At 36.8% G+C, this 17,313-nt stretch overlaps 1 protein-coding gene across 1 annotated transcript in view; it reads left to right on the top strand.

Moving 5' to 3' along the window:
• LOC122909261 (contactin-6) overlaps window positions 1-17,313 on the top strand; it is a 296,144-nt gene that overhangs the window by 185,793 nt on the left and 93,038 nt on the right. Inside the window, exons 6-7 of the mRNA XM_044253137.1 lie at window positions 2,334-2,537; window positions 4,770-4,872. Of these exons, the coding sequence (XP_044109072.1) occupies window positions 2,334-2,537; window positions 4,770-4,872 (307 nt within the window). The remainder of the gene's footprint in view (window positions 1-2,333; window positions 2,538-4,769; window positions 4,873-17,313) is intronic.

Genomic DNA, 17,313 nt, shown 5'->3' with positions numbered 1-17,313 from the left:
TGACATAACTTCTGGTCTTTGCTGTATTGGTTATCTGTCTCTTGATAAACTTGAGAATTTGAATTCCCCTTTTGGTAAAGTGTGCTCTGAACATAATATTCCAATTCAGCTACATGAGCCATTCATAGGGTGTTGAAAATACAGATTCCATGATACTTCACTCAGATATAAGGAAACCAAATTGCTAGGAATAGGATTAGCTATCTGTATTTTAACAAGCTTCCTTAGTGATTATAATATACTCTGAATAAAACATAATACTCCAGTCTGAACAGCTCAGAGTAAGAATGAAAAATATTATTCATTATATTGTTTCACAAGTTGTAAATCATTCTAGTGTTTGGTTTTCCTGACACTATTCCCATCCTGGTTTTTTTTTCCCATTTACACAAATAATACATAGTAGTTAAAAATTATAATGTGACAGAAATACACTATGTAGAGAATAAAAATTTTTCCCCTCATCCTAAGAAAACCTCTATATACGTTCCTAGGTTGTTAAATTTAATAATTTGTATAAAGACACACAGATGCGTACACACACATACATATACATACATATACACAGCATTAACCACCTTGATTTGCAGCATGCTTTTCACATGACCATACATCTTGGTTTTTTTTCTAACTGAACACTACTTTTATAGGTTTAATGCCACTTTGTACATTTTCACATTCTACATATAAGTGGCATTTTTGTTGATTGTTCTCTGACATATCATCCTCTCCTATTTTCTTCTTTCCTGAGAATTATATCAGAGTTCTGTCAATATAGGTGAATTCATTTTCACTAAAATAACTTATGAATTGTTGTTAGAATGTAATACTTGAGCTCCTCAGCACTATTAATGGTCTGTTTGTAGACTCACTTTTTTCTTTCTCCCTCTTCCCTTCCTTCTCTCCTTTTGCGCTTTCTAAAATCTGTTCACTAAGTGTACTGTCAGTGCTTTATTTTTCCCTGTGTGAAAGAGATGATAAAGATGGCAACATCCCCCCACTCCCACTTCCTCATTAGTTTTTGTATATAGATCAAATTTAAGGTCAGAATAGCTATTGATCTGTATTGCCTCCTCATCCTTTAGCGAATTTAAATACTGTAGAGTTAGTGAAAAATGTTTCTGAGAGTCTGCTTCCACCTGGGGTAGATTGCTAGGATGTATCAGAAATAATTAGTCATTTTTGGGTCTATCATATCTTTATTCTGCACCCATTTTTAATTAAAGTGCAGATGACAAATATGACCCATAGCCTCTGCCTGAATTAGGGGCCCCTAGTTGCTTCGACTGTTCTTCTATGAGCTGTGATTTCCTACTATGTGATTTCTGAGTTCATCTGTACGTGAAGGTGTTTTCCACCTGTGTATTTCCCTTCTTCACCCCCAGCCTCTGTGCATTTCACTTACTTTGGAGTCCCAGGAGACCCAGTTATAGTCTTCCATTTCCCTAGAAGTAAGTTCAGTTCTACCTTGTTTCCATGATACATACAATTTCTTATTCTTCAGATAGTACCACACTTAAAAACCTTAATCCACAAGAATGTTTGTCTTTGGTTGAAAATTTCTGGCTAAATTTTTTTTAAATTGACATGTTATTTGTACAAAATATGGAATAACTATAACTCTCATATATTTCTCGTAGAGAGGTCAGCAGGTACAACAACTATGAAAAATTCTTTTGTGGTTTTTTATAAAGTTAAACATACATCTGTCTACCTTATTTCTCACTCCTAGGGCCTTATCCAAGAGAAATGAAAATGTCAACAGATAGTCATTTCCACTAATACCACTAATGGTCCCAAGCTGGAAACGATCAAAATGCTCATCAACAAGAAAGTGGCTGAACAAATTGTGGTATATTTATAAAATGGAATATTACCAGCAATAAAAAGCAAAGAAGTACCTGATAGCCACACAACATAGGTGAACATTAAAAAAATCCATGTTAAAAGAAATCAGACACAAAACAGTTTAGTATGGACATCCTTTGGACTGCATATTGAGAGACCTGTTTTAATGTGAGCATTACTGGAGAAATACATGTGTATTTTAACCCCGTGATATTTTATATATGTTACAGCTGTTCTTAATACATTCATCCACTTATTCTCTTGGCATGCCCTCATTGCACCCCTAAATACACAAAGCCAGTGATGGGCAGAATGACTATGTCATGTATCATCCAAATTTGAATATAAGGGAATATTACAATTATACTAGGACAGCAGGCATCAACTGGGGCACAATTTTATTCTAATTATGGAGAAGAGGGCACAGAACTTCCAGATAAGAATGAATACAGTAAGGATAATGCTTATTTTTTTCTGTTTCCCAGACTTATCTTATGCATGGACCTTCAATGATAACCCCTTATATGTTCAAGAGGACAACAGGCGGTTTGTATCCCAAGAGACAGGAAACTTATACATTGCCAAAGTGGAACCATCAGATGTGGGCAACTACACTTGCTTCATAACTAACAAAGAAGCACAGAGAAGTGTTCAAGGACCGCCCACTCCATTAGTGCAGCGCACTGATGGTAAGATGATGAGCTATCTTGGGAATATACTTTCACTTCTGAGGCCTGGGGACATCTATTGAGCTTTCAGCTTCCCTCTGGTTCAGAGGAGCCACATCATCAATGAGTTGAGGTTCAATTTACAAATATGATGGAAATCAGATACTGTAAAAAAATATAATAGAAAATTCTATAATTCACTCACATGGTATAGTTTATATGACTCTGGGTATATTGCCATTTCTTCACTGGCATTGGAACCGATTCTTTCCTTGCTTAAGGATCATTTTATATAAAAAAGTTTGTTTGAGGGAATAGGCGTGTGTGTGTGCACGTGTGGGTGCTGCCAAACTTCTTAAAGGAGTAATATTGTTTTCAATGAGCATATGATGCAGCCTTTCTTTAATGCCTCTTTCTTTTCCTTAGTTGTCTTTTTTGTTCACCCTTTATTTACCTGGCTGGCAAAATGGGGGAAAAAATTCACATTCAAGGAAAGCAAAGCAAGCAAACATTAATTATAAGCATTCCAAAGAGGAATGAAACACTATTCATGCTAATTATATTCCTCCAAGGAACATAATTCAAATTGGTCTCTGATGAGTTTTATAGTTTAGTCAAGACATAGCTGGCACAAGATTTAGAGAACTAGAAAACCTAGGGAAGTCATCGAAGTAGAATAATCCTCTAGTCGATTCTTTAATTAAATATTCACAGTGGTAAATGTAAAGATAGAAAACCTGTTGATGCATTTTATGATCAGATCTGGACTAGAAATGTAGTACCTCATAGAGTTTTCTTCTCTCTGAGGATTTTGAGAGCAAGAACATAATGCTAATGATGGCTAACAGAATTATGGAACTAGCTCCATACAGGGAGTTTTTATGACAGAGCTTTTATAATCACTAACCACCCAAATATACTTGTATAGTCTTAATTCAGAATTCAGCAACCACTAGATTTATTCATAAATCCAATTTCTCTCCTCCAGTGAGTAGTACTGTGTTCATGAAAGAAAGTGCTCATAAGCCAATAATATGCATAGAAATTCTACCATATTTTTGCTTTTCCTGGTCTACTTTTAGTTTCTACTTCTCCCCTTCTTAAGTCCTTCATTCTTCTATCCCCTCTATTATCTTTAGTGCATACACAGTAAAAACAGATCAGAAGAATTATACTATATTAATGTTAATAGTATTAATATAAGAAAATGTCAAACCTCTTCTAAAAGTAGACACTTTTAGAAAGAAAAATCAGATGTCAAGAAAATAGGATATAGAAAATTTAACTAGTCCGCTGAACTAGTACTCTGTACAACCTCAACCATAGCTTCTTTGAATGTTTAGAATGATCAGGTCTTAAAAATCAAATATTTTTATTTGATACATATTTTGTAAATTTTATCTTCTGTGCAGTTGTACTGGCCACCAGTAAATCATTTACCTTTGGAATGGATTACTCTGACATTTGGTTTATAAGTTAAAAAAAAAAATCAGTTTTTTGAGTAATCTTGATTTGCCACTTATTTCATTAATTAAGTTAATGAGGATAGCCTAGGGATATATTTCTGTTACACCTCTGGTAGGTAACATATTTATATACATTAGACTATTGTCTTATTCTTAGCCCATATCCACAATTCCTTGTTAAAAAATTTAAAACTATAAAAACAAATGCTTCTTTATAAGTGAACAGCAAACTCATTTAGCAGTGAATCCTTAGTGAACTGACATGAGAACATTTATGTCTTTATCTCAATTATTTTTATTAATTTATAGATTTTGTTGCAGAAATACTGTTATTTTCTATTAAGAGACCTCCTACAGTGTTAATGAAAATTTCCTTATCCCTGAACAGATCTGCCCCAGTGAGTTCCATGAAGGCGTAATAGATCTGGGTATCTCTAGAGAAGAAATGTTCTTGATAATTCAGAAACATTTTAGAATCTAGGTGCATTCATTTCTTAATTGGAAGACAAATTCTTTGTAAGATTCTAATGTGGAATATAGGGAAATTTGGGATGCCTCTATTCTGACACTCCGATATATCTTAGATATTGCTTTTTTAAGCAAGAAGAAAATCAACTAATTCCTTAAGTAGCATCATGTAGTTTCTTTGCCCTCTATCACTCATTTAAGTCTATGAAAATGTTGTTAATTGAAGTACAAAATAATCAGTTTTTGGTTAATGAAGCATTTACTTCACAGAAAACTTCTATTCTCCAGAAATGCTGCTAGCTCTTTTGATATTTAACAGGTGTGATGGGGGAATATGAACCAAAGATTGAAGTGCGTTTTCCTGAAACTATACAAGCTGCAAAGGATTCATCTGTAAAACTGGAATGCTTTGCCCTTGGAAAGTAAGGTTTTTTGTTTTGTTTGGTTTTGTTTTGTTTCTGGTTGCTTAATTTTTTTTAAACCTTTTTGTTATTCAAACATTGCTGTAAGGTAAATTACCAAATAGATTTCAAATGCTGGGCAAAAGTGAAGCTTTCTGATTGGAATTTAAACAAACATGCCTAATACTCTGAAAATGATTGGACCTGCAGTTCTCCCCTAAATGTGCTGATGTTTCCTCTAGTTTGAGCATAACGAGTCCCATTTGGGCAGCATCTTGCTGAGGAATATATGTACTTGTATAAGATGGTGAACAAGTCACGAAATCTCCAACATATCCTTCACTCCATCTCATCCTACATCCAGAAATATATTGCCTGGAGTGTCCTCTTGCTTAATTAATCAGCAGTTCTCACAAATGAAAAAATCTGCACTGCAGATTTCCAAAATAAAACTAATTAAAGGCCATTGTTCATAGTGAATCATTAGAATTGAGCAAAACCTGCCCTGGAAGTGGAGGCACTATGTTTTACTCAGATAAGTGTTTATCAGCCCTTGGGTTTGGAATGCTTTGAAGCCAGCCAAATATTTGCAATTTTGCATAGAATATGCAGACATCTCTTAGCCTTTGGGCTATATTCAGACTTCATTTTTATGCCTCTAAATACTAGTACTCAAGTAACGAAGACATAGATAGACTAGATGTGTGTTTTTAAACTGCGTGCATATGAATTACCTGGGGACATTGTTAAATTGGGATTCTGGAGGTCTGAGGTGAGGCTCGATTTCTCCATTTCTAACATGCCTCCAGGTAATGATGATTCTTCATTCCTATAAAACATATTTTGAATAGTAAGCAACTCGACCCTATCAAATTTGAGGGTTTACTTATAAATACAGAGTCTCTTCCCAGAGTGGTCATCACATTTAGGAAAAGTAATTTGCGTTCCAAGACGTGAAAAACATTTTGAAAAGTTCCCATTTTGTTATTAAGTAAATATGAAGTGGGAGAGCTAGGTTCTTGTCTCACAGAGTCAAAGAATGAGTCTCACGGACAAAGAAAAGTGAGTGGAGCAACAGAATTTTATTAAGCAAGGATACAGAGGGGGAAGAAAGCGCCCAGGAGTGAGGAGGGTCACAGTAGCATTGTGCTGAGGGCTTTGAAGCTTGCTCTTTTATTGAAAGTTAACCAGGGAACGTAAATCTTTTTAATACTGACTGCATTTTTGTGTAAGCAGGACTAGCGATAACATCTTTAATGGCTTACTTCTTTTTAGGGTCTGTTTATTCTTTGTTGGACACAGGTGAATGTCATTAAAAAAGCCGCCCCTCCCACCCCGTCCCCACCCTTAGGGCAGGGTGGTATGGTACGTTCCCTTATCTCTTGTTCCTCACACCTACGCATTTTAGGGATTTCTACAAACGTGATCACATAGCTCCCTACCTATCTCTCCCTAACTTGTCCCTTTTTCAGACAGACTGAGCATCCAAACAATGCTGGTTACGAAATCTCTTTAAGTTCCTTTGTATACATGAAATTTTGTAGTTCTTTAAATTACATTTCTCACGTTACTCATTTTTCAGGTTTTTAAGAGGCTGTATTTTATTTTCATACAGTATTGGTCCTATAGTGTTTGTCCAATAAGTAATTACTGATTAAATCATGCTTAAGAAAGTGACAAATGGGGACTTCCTGTCACAGCCTTTTAAGATATGATGAACTTTCACCATTTTCAAGCTTTCTCTGAAATTAAAGTTTGTAAAAAAAACATAAAATGTCAGCAAAATACTCTGAGAACTAGACAATTTACTTAAAAAGACCAATGAAAGATAGCATCTGAAAAGAATATTTATAGCTGATTCTATCATATTTGGCATCAGGAAATATGGATTCCTGTAATTTAAAATATACTCTTACATGATAAATAACTTTGAAAACTATTGAGCCTGGTTCTCAAGAGTCTTATGTAAATAAATTCCATTTGTTAAACATTTATAAGTAAGAAGTTAGATTTTATGTATATATTCTATCTACGTATAATCCTCATAATTATTCAGGGTATATCATATTTTCATTATATATGAGAATACTGAGGCTCAGACTGAATAAGTAACCTGTTCAATTTCAAGCTCTTGTTGAGAATGCAAGGGCAAGTCAAACCTAGTCCCACCTGATTTTAAGTTCTGAACTTAGAAACTTTTAAATAAATGATTAAGCTAACTGCTTGTGAAACCAGTGAAGACAGAGTCAATTCACAATATTCTGAAGAGTTGTCTGTTAGCAAACATACTTCTTAACCTCTATGAATTTCCATATACTCATCCAAAAGGTGTTATAATGATCTCTGCCTTTTATGTTTATTTGGAAGTATGGGGTGGATAATACACATAAAAAACATTTAGCACTAAGCTTTGCATTTAGGCAATGAACGCTGAATTATTTGAACCCAAAATACAAATTCTGTTATCTTTTTGTCTAACCGGTGTTTGAGTTAGTGGGATTGATGGGACTAGAAAGAGGTACCTCAGAGGGTCTACAATTCTCAGCTCTGCAGTTCATTCCTTTTTTCTCTGTCTCATACGGATGGCAGTATAAGAGAGAGCAGCAAAGAGGGTCAGTTGTGGAGTCGAAAAGAGGAGCAGACAAGAAGAAAACTTAGTTGATCAGTAGGCTTTGAATTGCTCACATATCGGATTTCCTAATTTTATTTATGTTTACTTTTTTTTTTTTCCTTAAAAATTCAAACCTACAGAAATGTTGAAAGAGTAATAACTGGACAATTATGTCGATTATATATGTCCTTCATCTGAACCAACAAAGTATAAATCTTTGCCACCTTTCCTTCCCTTGTTTTGTCCTTTGCTCGCTTACTCTCTGTCTCGTCCCCTCTTACCACACACACCCATACCTGTACCCACACACACATGCCATGCATCAAAACAGATGGGTGGGGGCGCCTGGGTGGCTCAGTGGGTTAAAGCCTCTGCCTTCAGCTCAGGTCATGATCTCAAGGTCCTGGGATCAAGCCCCGCATTGGGCTCTCTGCTTAGCAGGGAGCCTGCTTCCCCACCTCTCTCTCTGCCTGCCTCTCTGCCTACTTGTGATCCCTCTGTCTGTCAAATAAATAAACAAATTCCTAAAAACAAAAAAACAAAAAACAGATGGGTGATAAGTTATAACTTGGTCTGGACTTTTTTAAGGATTTTATTTATTTATTTGACAAACAGAGATCACAAGTAGGCAGAGAGGCAGGCAGAGAGAGAGAGGGAGAAGGAGGCTCCCCACTGAGCAGAGAGCCCAATGTGGGACTTGATCCCGGGATCCTGAGATCATGACCTGAGCCAAAGGCAGAGGCTTAACCCACTGAGCCACCCAGGTGCCCCATTTGGCCTGCATTTTTTAGAGGGATATGCCACTCAAAATGTTGCTTAAGATCCACACTCCATTTTTGGCTCAGTTTGCTATGAGATGGAGGAGTGGAGGAAAGGAAAAAGGTAGAGTCAGGAAATGTTGACCTTCCCACTTCACCATACAACTTCACTCTTGAACTGTTATGAACTGCGATAAGAATTCACTAGACGTAGATGGAAGGAGTAGATTAATAATCCAAACGGGGAATCAAAACCTTAGAATATATGAGGTAAATTGTTGAAAATTCTCAAATGGAATGATATAGAAATAAATGAAATCCTCTCTTTAATAACCTCATGGTGTGAAAACAATCAGGACATTAAAACATGGCAAGTGGTCAAACTGCATATGGTAAAATTTATTATGTTAAAAACATGTGGGAATACCTAAGCTTCTGATATAATTTTACTCGTGATAATTGACTAAGGAAAATTAAAGTTGAAAAAATAATAGTTAAAAACAAACAAACAAACTCTCTTACTGTGTTAAATCACATGGTATGTCCATTGCTATACATGAAATAAAATGAATAAAAATGGAAAATGATGAGAATTACTTCATTAAAAATTGCCAAGGAAATAACTGATTTAATGGAATATAATCCATAAGATTTTATGTGATAAAATCAATGTTGAGATTATTTTTATTAAATTAAGTCACTAACATGGGATTGAAATTCCTTGGTGTTAAAAATGGAAAGTCCAAAGCATCCACTTGGTCGAAGTGATAGTGTTAAAATACGTTGGATAAGAAACACATATTCTGTGTAATTCCAGTGGAGCTACATTTCTCATTTCTTCAGATGGACAAAATGTATGTGAAAATGTTTTGTATACATTTGGAAAACATTATACGTTAGTGAGCTACTAACAGAGTTTTTATATATGCTTGCCAGTGGTTTTCAGAGAACAAATTGCATGGCAATTGAAACACTGCAAACATACTGAAAATGCTTTTGTAGTTCATTATAAAATATATTTACCAAATACTATACCAACTTTTTAAAATTTGCACAATTAGTAAACAAAGAAAACAACACATTCTTTCCACAATACATTATATGCTTGGCATAAAATAACAATCTGAACATGTTAAAAATCAAACCACTTGCTTTATAAATTATAAACCTGTTATTTGCAGTGTTCTTATAAACTCTATTAAAGTGTTTTTTTTCTTTTTAAAAAATTTTTATTTTTTAAATTTCTTTTCAGTGTTCCAGAATTCATTGTTTATGCACCACACCCAGTGCTCCATGCAATACGTGGCCTCCATAATACCCACCACCAAGCTCACACAACCTCCCATCCCCTGCCCCTCCAAAACCCTCAGATTATTTTTCAGAGTCCACAGTCTCTCATGGTTTGTCTCCCCCTCCAGTTTCCCCCAACTCCCTTCTCCTCTACAGTGTTTTTATAAACTCTTCTGAAAGATAATTATGGATCATGTTCTCTGACATCTCTTCATGAATATATTGCCATGCTGTATTTGGGCTTGTTGGGGTTTTTTTCCCCCCAAATGTGGGATTTACTTTGTACAAATCAATTTAAATCTTCTAGTTCACTTTCTGAGGTGCCACACTTCTTTATAATATGTTCAATAAACACAAAGCTGAGCAAAACTAATTTGAGGAGGAATGAAGTCAAAGTTCTCCTTCTTATTAGCAATGTTTTTAAATACTTTTGTTAAATAACTGATGAATACTTTTTATGTTAGAAACTATATCTTCATTAAGCAAGGGTTTTATATGTTTTGATAAGAGAAATAAATAGAGAAAGGGAAGGAAAAAGAGAAGGAGGGTAAAAGGAAATAGTAGGTGAATAGGTGAATGTAAGGGAGAAAAAAAAAGACAGATCAATGCTATATGCTATTCTTAATTTTTTTCATTTTCAGGACCTAAGACAGTTCCTAAAATATGGACTGGTTTTCTTTTCTCTTTTCTTTTCTTTCCTCCTCCTCCTCCTCCTCCTCCCCCACTTCCTCTTACCAAATATCTCCTTTTTTAAAAAAAATTATTTTTATTAACATATAGTGTATTATTTGCCCCAGGGGTACAGGTTTGTGAATCATCAGGCTTACACACTTCATAGCACTCACCACAGCACATACCCTCCCCAGTGTCCATAACCTAACCACCCTCTCCCTACCCCTATCCCCCAGCAGCCCTCAGTTTGTGAAATTAAGAGTTTCTTATAGTTTGTCTCCCTCCCAATCCCATCTTGTTTTTTTTTTCTTTCCCGACCCCCAAACCCCCTGCCCTGCCTCTCAAATTCCTCATATCAGAAAGATCATATGATAATTATCTTTCTCTGATTGACTAATTTCACTCAGCATAATACCCTTTAGTTCCATCCACATTGTTGCAAATGGCAAGATTTCATTTCTTTTGGTGGCTCCATAGTGTTCCCTTGTATATATATATACCACCTCTTCTTTATCCATTCATCTGTTGATGGACATCTAGGTTCTTTCCATAGTTTGGCTATTGTGGACATTGCTGTTATAAACACTCAGGGGCTTGTGCCCCTTCGGATCACTACATTTGTATCTTTAGGGTAAATACCCAGTAGTGTGAATGCTGGGTCTTAGCATAGCTCTGTTTTCAACTTTTTGAGGAACCTCCTTGCTGTTTCCAGAGTGGCTGTACCAGCTTGCATTCCCACCAACAGTGTAGGAGGGTTCCCCTTCTTCTGCATCCTTGCAAACATCTGTCATTTCCTGACTGGTTAACTTTAGCCATTCTGACTGGTTTGAGATGGTATCTCATTGTGGTTTTGATTTGTATTTCCCTGATACTGAGTGATATTGAGCACTTTTTCATGTGTCTCTTGGTCATCTGGATGTCTTCTTTGCAGAAATGTCTGTTCACGTCTTCTGCCCATTTCTTGACTGGATTATTTGATCTTTGGGTCCTGAGTTTGGTAAGTTCTTTATAGATATTGAATACTAACCCTTTTTCTGGTGTGTCATTTGCAAATATCTTCTCCCATTCTGTCAGTTGTCATTTGGTTCTGTTGACTGTTTCCTTTACTGTGCAAAAGCTTTTGATCTTGATGAAGTCCCAGTAGTTCATTTTTGACCTTGCAAAGAAAAATAAAAAAAGCAAGGAACTTACTTTTGGCGATATTTCTAAGAAGAAGTTGCTGCAGCTGAGGTTGAAGAGGTTGCTGCCTGTGTTCTCCTCAAGGATTCTTACAGATTCCTGTCTCACGTTGAGGTCTTCCATCCATTTTGAGTCAATTTCTGTGTGTGGAGTAAGGAAATGAAATGGTCCAGTTTCATTCTTCTGCATGTGGCTGTCCAATTTCCCAACACCATTTGTTGAAGAGACTGTTTTCCATTGGCCATTCTTTCCTGCTTTGTCGAAGATTAGTTGGCCATAGAGTTGAGGGTCCATTTCTGGGCTCTCTGTTCTGTTGCATTGATCTATGTGTCTCTTTTTGTGCCAGTACCATACTGTCTTGATGATGACAGCTTTGTAATAGAACTTAAGTCTGGAATTGTTATGCCACCACTTTGGCCTTCTTTTTTAACATTCCTTTGGCTATTTGGGGTCTTTTCTGTTTCCATATAAATTTTAAGGTTGTTTGTTCCATTTCTTTGAAAAAAAAAAATTGATGGTACTTTGATAGAGATTGCATTAAATGTGTGGCTTGCGGGGCACCTGGGTGGCTCAGTGGGTTAAGCCTCTGCCTTCATCTCAGGTCATGATCTCAGGGTCCTGGGATCGAGCCCCACATTGGGATCCCTGCTTGGCGGGAAGCCTGCTTCCCCCTCTCTCTCCACCTGCCTCTCTGCCTACTTGTGATCTCTCTCTTTGTCAAATAAATAAAAGCTTTAAAAATAAATAAATAAATATGTGGCTTGCTTTAGGCAGCATAGACATTTTCACAATATTTGTTCTTCCAATCCATGAGCATGGAATGTTTTTCCATTCCTCTGTGTCTTCCTCAGTTTCTTTCATGAGTCCTCTTAGTACAGATTCTTTGCCTCTTTGGTTAGGTTTATTCCTAGGTATCTTGTGTTTTGGGGTGCAATTGTAAATGGGATCAACTCCTTAATTTCTCTTTCTTCTATTTTATTCTTGGTGTATAGAAATGCAACTGGTTTTTGTGCATTGATTTTATATCTTGACACTTGACTGATTTCTTGTCAAGTCCTAGCAGTATTGGAGTGGAGTCTTTGGGGTTTACCACATAAAGTATCATATCTTTTGCAAAGAGTGAGAATTTGACTTCTTCTTTGCCGATTGAGATGCCCTTTATTTCTTTTTACTGCCTGATTGCTGAGGCTAGAACTTTGAGGAATATGTTGATAGCAGTGGTGAAAGTGGACATCCCTGCCATGTTCCTGACTTTAGGGGAAAAGCTCTCAGTTTTTCCCCATTGAAAATGATATTTTCTGTTGTACCCTCTATCCCTACACTTTGAAGAGTTTTGATCAAGAAAGTGTGCTGCACTTTGTCAAATGCTTTTTCAGCATCTATTGAGAGTATCATGTGGTTCTTGTTCTGTCTTTTATTAATGTGTTATTTATTGATGTGTTTTATTAATGTGTAATTAATCAATCATTGATTGATTTGCAGATGTTGAACCAACCTTGTAGCCGGAGAATAAATCCCACTTGGTCATGGTGAATAATCCTTTTAATGTACTGTTGGATCCTATTGGCTAGTATTTTGGTGAAAATCTTTGCATCCTTGTTCATCATGGGTATTGGTCTGTAATTCTCCTTTTTGATGGAGTCTTTGTCTGGTTTTGGGATCAAGGTAATACTGGCCTCAAAATGAGTTTGGAAGTTTCTTTCCATTTCTATTTTCTGGAGCAGTTTTAGAGGAAAAAGTATCAGTTCTTCTTTAAATGTTTGGTAGAATTCCCCTGGGAAGCTGACTGCCCCGGGCTCTTGTTTCTTGGGAGATTTTTGATGATATCCTCAACCCCCTTACTGGCTAGGGGTCTGATGACGTTTTCTGTTTCTTCCTGGTTCAGTTGTGGTAGTTTATATGTCTCTAGGAGAGCATCCATTTCTTCCAGATTGTCAAATTTGCGGGAATGTAGTTGCTCATAATATGTTTTTTATAATTGTTTGTATTTCTTTGGTGTTGGTGGTGATCTCTCCTCTTTCATTTGTAATTTTATTAATTTGGGTCCTTCCTCTTTTCTTTTTGATAAGTCTGGCCAGGGCTTTATCAATCTTATTAATTCTTTCAAGGAACCAGCTCTGTTTCATTGATTTGTCCTACTGTTCTTTTGGTTTCGATTTCATTGATTTCTGCTCTGATCTTTATTATTTCTCTTCTCCTGATGGGTTTAGGCTTTCTTTGCTGTTCTCTCTCCAGCTCCTTTAGGTGTAGGGTTAGTCTGTGTACTTGAGACCTTTCTTGTTTCTTGAGAAAGGTTTGTACCGCTATATATTCCTCTCAGAACCGCCTTTGCTGTGTCCCACAGATTTTGAACAGTTGTGTTTTCATTTTCATTTGTTTCCTTGTATTTTTTCAGTTCTTCTTTAATTTCCTGGTTGACCCATTCATTATTTAGTAGGATGCTCTTTAGTCTCCATGTATCTAAGTTCTTTCCAACTTTCCTCTTGTGATTGAATTCTAACTTCAGAGCCTTGTGGTCTGAAAATATGCAGGGAATGATCCCAATCTTTTGGTACCAGTTGAGACCTGATTTATGATTCAGGATGTGATCTATTCTGAAGAATGTTCCATATGCACTAGGGAAGAATGTATATTCTGTTGCTTTGGGATGAAATGTTCTGAATATAGGTGCAATATCCATCTGGTCCAGTGTGTCATTTAAGGCCTGTATTTCCTTGTTGATCTTTTGCTTGGATGGTCCGTCCATTTCATTGAGGGGGGTAATAAAGTCCCCACTATTATTGTATTATTGTCAATGTGTTTCTTTGATTTTCTTATTAATTGGTTTATGTAGTTGGCTGCTCCCATGTTAGGGGCATAAATATTTAAACTGTTAGATCTTCTTTTTGGACAGACCCTTTAAGTGTTAAATGTTGTCCTTCCTCATCTCTTAGTGTAGTCTTTGGCTTAAAATCTAATTTATCTGATATAAGAATTGCCACCCCAGCTTTCTTTTGATGACCATTAGCATGGTAAATTATTTTTCACCCCCTCACTTTAAATATGGAGGTGTCTTTGGGTCTAAAATTATTTCTTGTAGACAGCATATTGATGGGACTTATTTTTTATTATCCATTCTGATTCCTTGTGTCTTTTGATTGGGGAATTTAGCCCATTTACATTCAGGATAAATATTGAAAGAGGTGAATTTAGTGCCATTGTATTGCCTGTAAGTTGACTTTATTGTATATTGTCTCCATTCCTTTCTGGTCTACTACTTTTAGGCTTTCTCATTACTTAGAAGAGCCCTTTCAATATTTCCTGTAGGGCTGGTTTGGTGTTTGCAAATTCCTTTAACTTTTGTCCTGAAAGCTTTCTATCTCTCCTTCTATTTTCAGTGACAGTCTAGCTGGATGTAGTATTCTTGGCTGCATATTTTTCTCATTTAATGCTCTGAATATATCATGCCAGTTCTTTCTGGCCTGCCAGATCTCTGTGGTTAAGTCTGCTGCCATTCCAATATTTCTACCATTGTATGTTGCAAACTTCTTGTCCCGAGCTGCTTTAGGATTTTCTCTTTGTCACTAAGACTCCTAAGTTTTACTATTAGATGATAGGGTTTGACCTATTTTTATTGATTTTGAGGGGTGTTCTCTGTACCTCCTGGATTTTAATGATTTTTCCCTTTGCCATATTAGGGAAATTCTCTACTATAATTTGCTCCAGTATACCTTCTTCCCCCTTCTCTCTTTTTCTTCTTCTTCTGGGATCCCAATTATTCTAACATTGTTTCGTCTTATGGTCTCACTTATGTCTCAAATTCTCCCCTTGTGGTCCAGTAGTTGTTTGTCCCTCTATTGCTCAGCTTCTTTATTCTCTGTAATTTGGTCTTCTATATCACTAATTCTTGCTTCTGCCTCATTTGTCCTAGCACTAGGAGCCTCCATTTTTTTTTTACACCTCATTAATAGCTTTTTTTTTATTTCAACTTGATTAGATTTTAGTTATTTTATTTCTCTAGAAAGGGATTTTATTTCTCCAGAAAGGGATTCTCTAATACCTTTCATGCCTTTTTTGAGCTCAGCTAGCACCTTGATAATCGTATTCTGAACTCTAGTTCTGACATATTACCAATGTCCCTATTGATTAGGTCCCTAGCCATCCATACTATCTCTTGTTATTTTTTTTTTTTTGGTTTTGAATTTTTCTGCTTGTCATTTTATCCAGATAACAATATATGAATGAGAGACTAAAATACTAAAAAAGTGGCAAAGCCCCCAGAAAAATATACACTAACCTAATCAGAAGAGACCCAAAACTCAGGGGAGAAGAAAGGGAGAAAAATAAAAATAAAAAAATAAAAAAGTACACACACACACGCGCGCGCGCACACACATTAGTGAATACATTGATGAATAGAAAAGAGCCACCCATTTGATTTTGTGTATATTGTGATCTCTTAGAAGAAACTACCTCCCAGAATTTTTTTTTTTTAAAGATTTTATTTATTTACTTGACAGACAGAGATCACCGGGAGGCAGAGAGAGAGAGGAGAGAGCAGGCTCCCTGCCGAGCAGAGAGCCCGATGTGGGGACCGATCCCAGGAGCCTGGGATCATGACTCGAGCCGAAGGCAGAGGCCTTAACCCACTGAGCCACCCAGGTGCCCCCCCTCCCAGAATTTTAAAGAAAGAAAAACTTAGATAGATAGATAGATAGATAGATAGATAGATAAAGGTAAACATGATGAGGGATTGAATATGATTGTAAAGATAAAAATTTTAAAAAGATTCTAAAACAGGAATTGATAAGATAAGTTAGTTGGGGGAAAGAAAAAAAGAGAGAGCTTGTGATCAGGCTGGAGACTGGAACAAAGACATGTGCTAGATTTAGTGTATATTTTGACCCATTAGAAGAAATTGTATCCCTGAATTTTAAAGGAAAAAAAAAAAACTACATGTTTATAAAAAGTAAAGTTAAATACAATGAAGGGATAAAATATGACTATAACAATGAAAATTTAAATAATTTTTTCACAAAAGTTATTGCTAAGATAAAATAGTCAGAAAATGTTAAAAGAATAAGAAAAAAATAAAATTAAAATGTATTTAACTTTGCAAGACTAATGGATCATGGGGGGAAGCCATGAATTCTATGCGTTGCTTTCCCCTCGCTTTGGAGTTCTGCAGTTCCCGTTGACTGGTGAACTTGGTCTTGGATGGATAATCTTGCTAATCTTTTGGGGGAGAGGCCTGTTGCAGTCATACTCAAATGTCTTTGCCTGAGGCAGAATTGCACTGCCCTTGCCGAGGGTCAGGCTAAGTATCTGCTCAGGTTCACTCTCAGTAGCTTTTGTTCCCTGAATGCTTTCCATATAGCTTTGTAGGATGGGAAATGAAGAGAGCGGCCTCCCAGTCTCCAGCCTGGAGTTGCCGAGAGCTCGGGGCCCCACTCCTCAGTGCACCCTCAGAGAAAAGCAGTGAATCCCTCCCGTGGGCATCTCCAGCCACACTCCGAGCTCCCCCAGCCTGTGACCAAGCATTTCTGTCTCTGGTGCACAGTCTCATTTAGAGTCTCCAAACCCAGCAGATTTCTCCCACACTGCCATGCCACTCCTCCTGGAGGAGAAAGGAGGGGGTCTCTCCAGATCTGCCACTTGTGGTATCCTAGCTCAAAGAGTATGACCTGACTGTGCCTTGGATCATAGTTTAAGGTAACCCCGAGCTGAGAGCTCACTCTTTGCTTCTATCTCTGTAGCTGGATTCCCCTTTCCAATACCTGGCAGCATGGCCACACTCAGACACCCCCAGTCTTTCTGTGACCCTGTGGGTGCTGAGACCATACTGTCCGTGTGAGGGCTTCAGCCCTCTTAGTCTCTGGATTGATGACCCTCAGTGGAGCAGACTTCAAAACGTTCTGATATTGTCCTCCACTGCTCCGCCACTTGCTGGGAGCCAGCCCCTCCTCCCACAGC

This window comes from Neovison vison, chromosome 6 (assembly GCF_020171115.1).
Source record: "Neovison vison isolate M4711 chromosome 6, ASM_NN_V1, whole genome shotgun sequence".
NCBI lineage: Eukaryota > Metazoa > Chordata > Mammalia > Carnivora > Mustelidae > Neogale > Neogale vison.
This window is presented reverse-complemented; position numbering and strand designations above follow the sequence as displayed.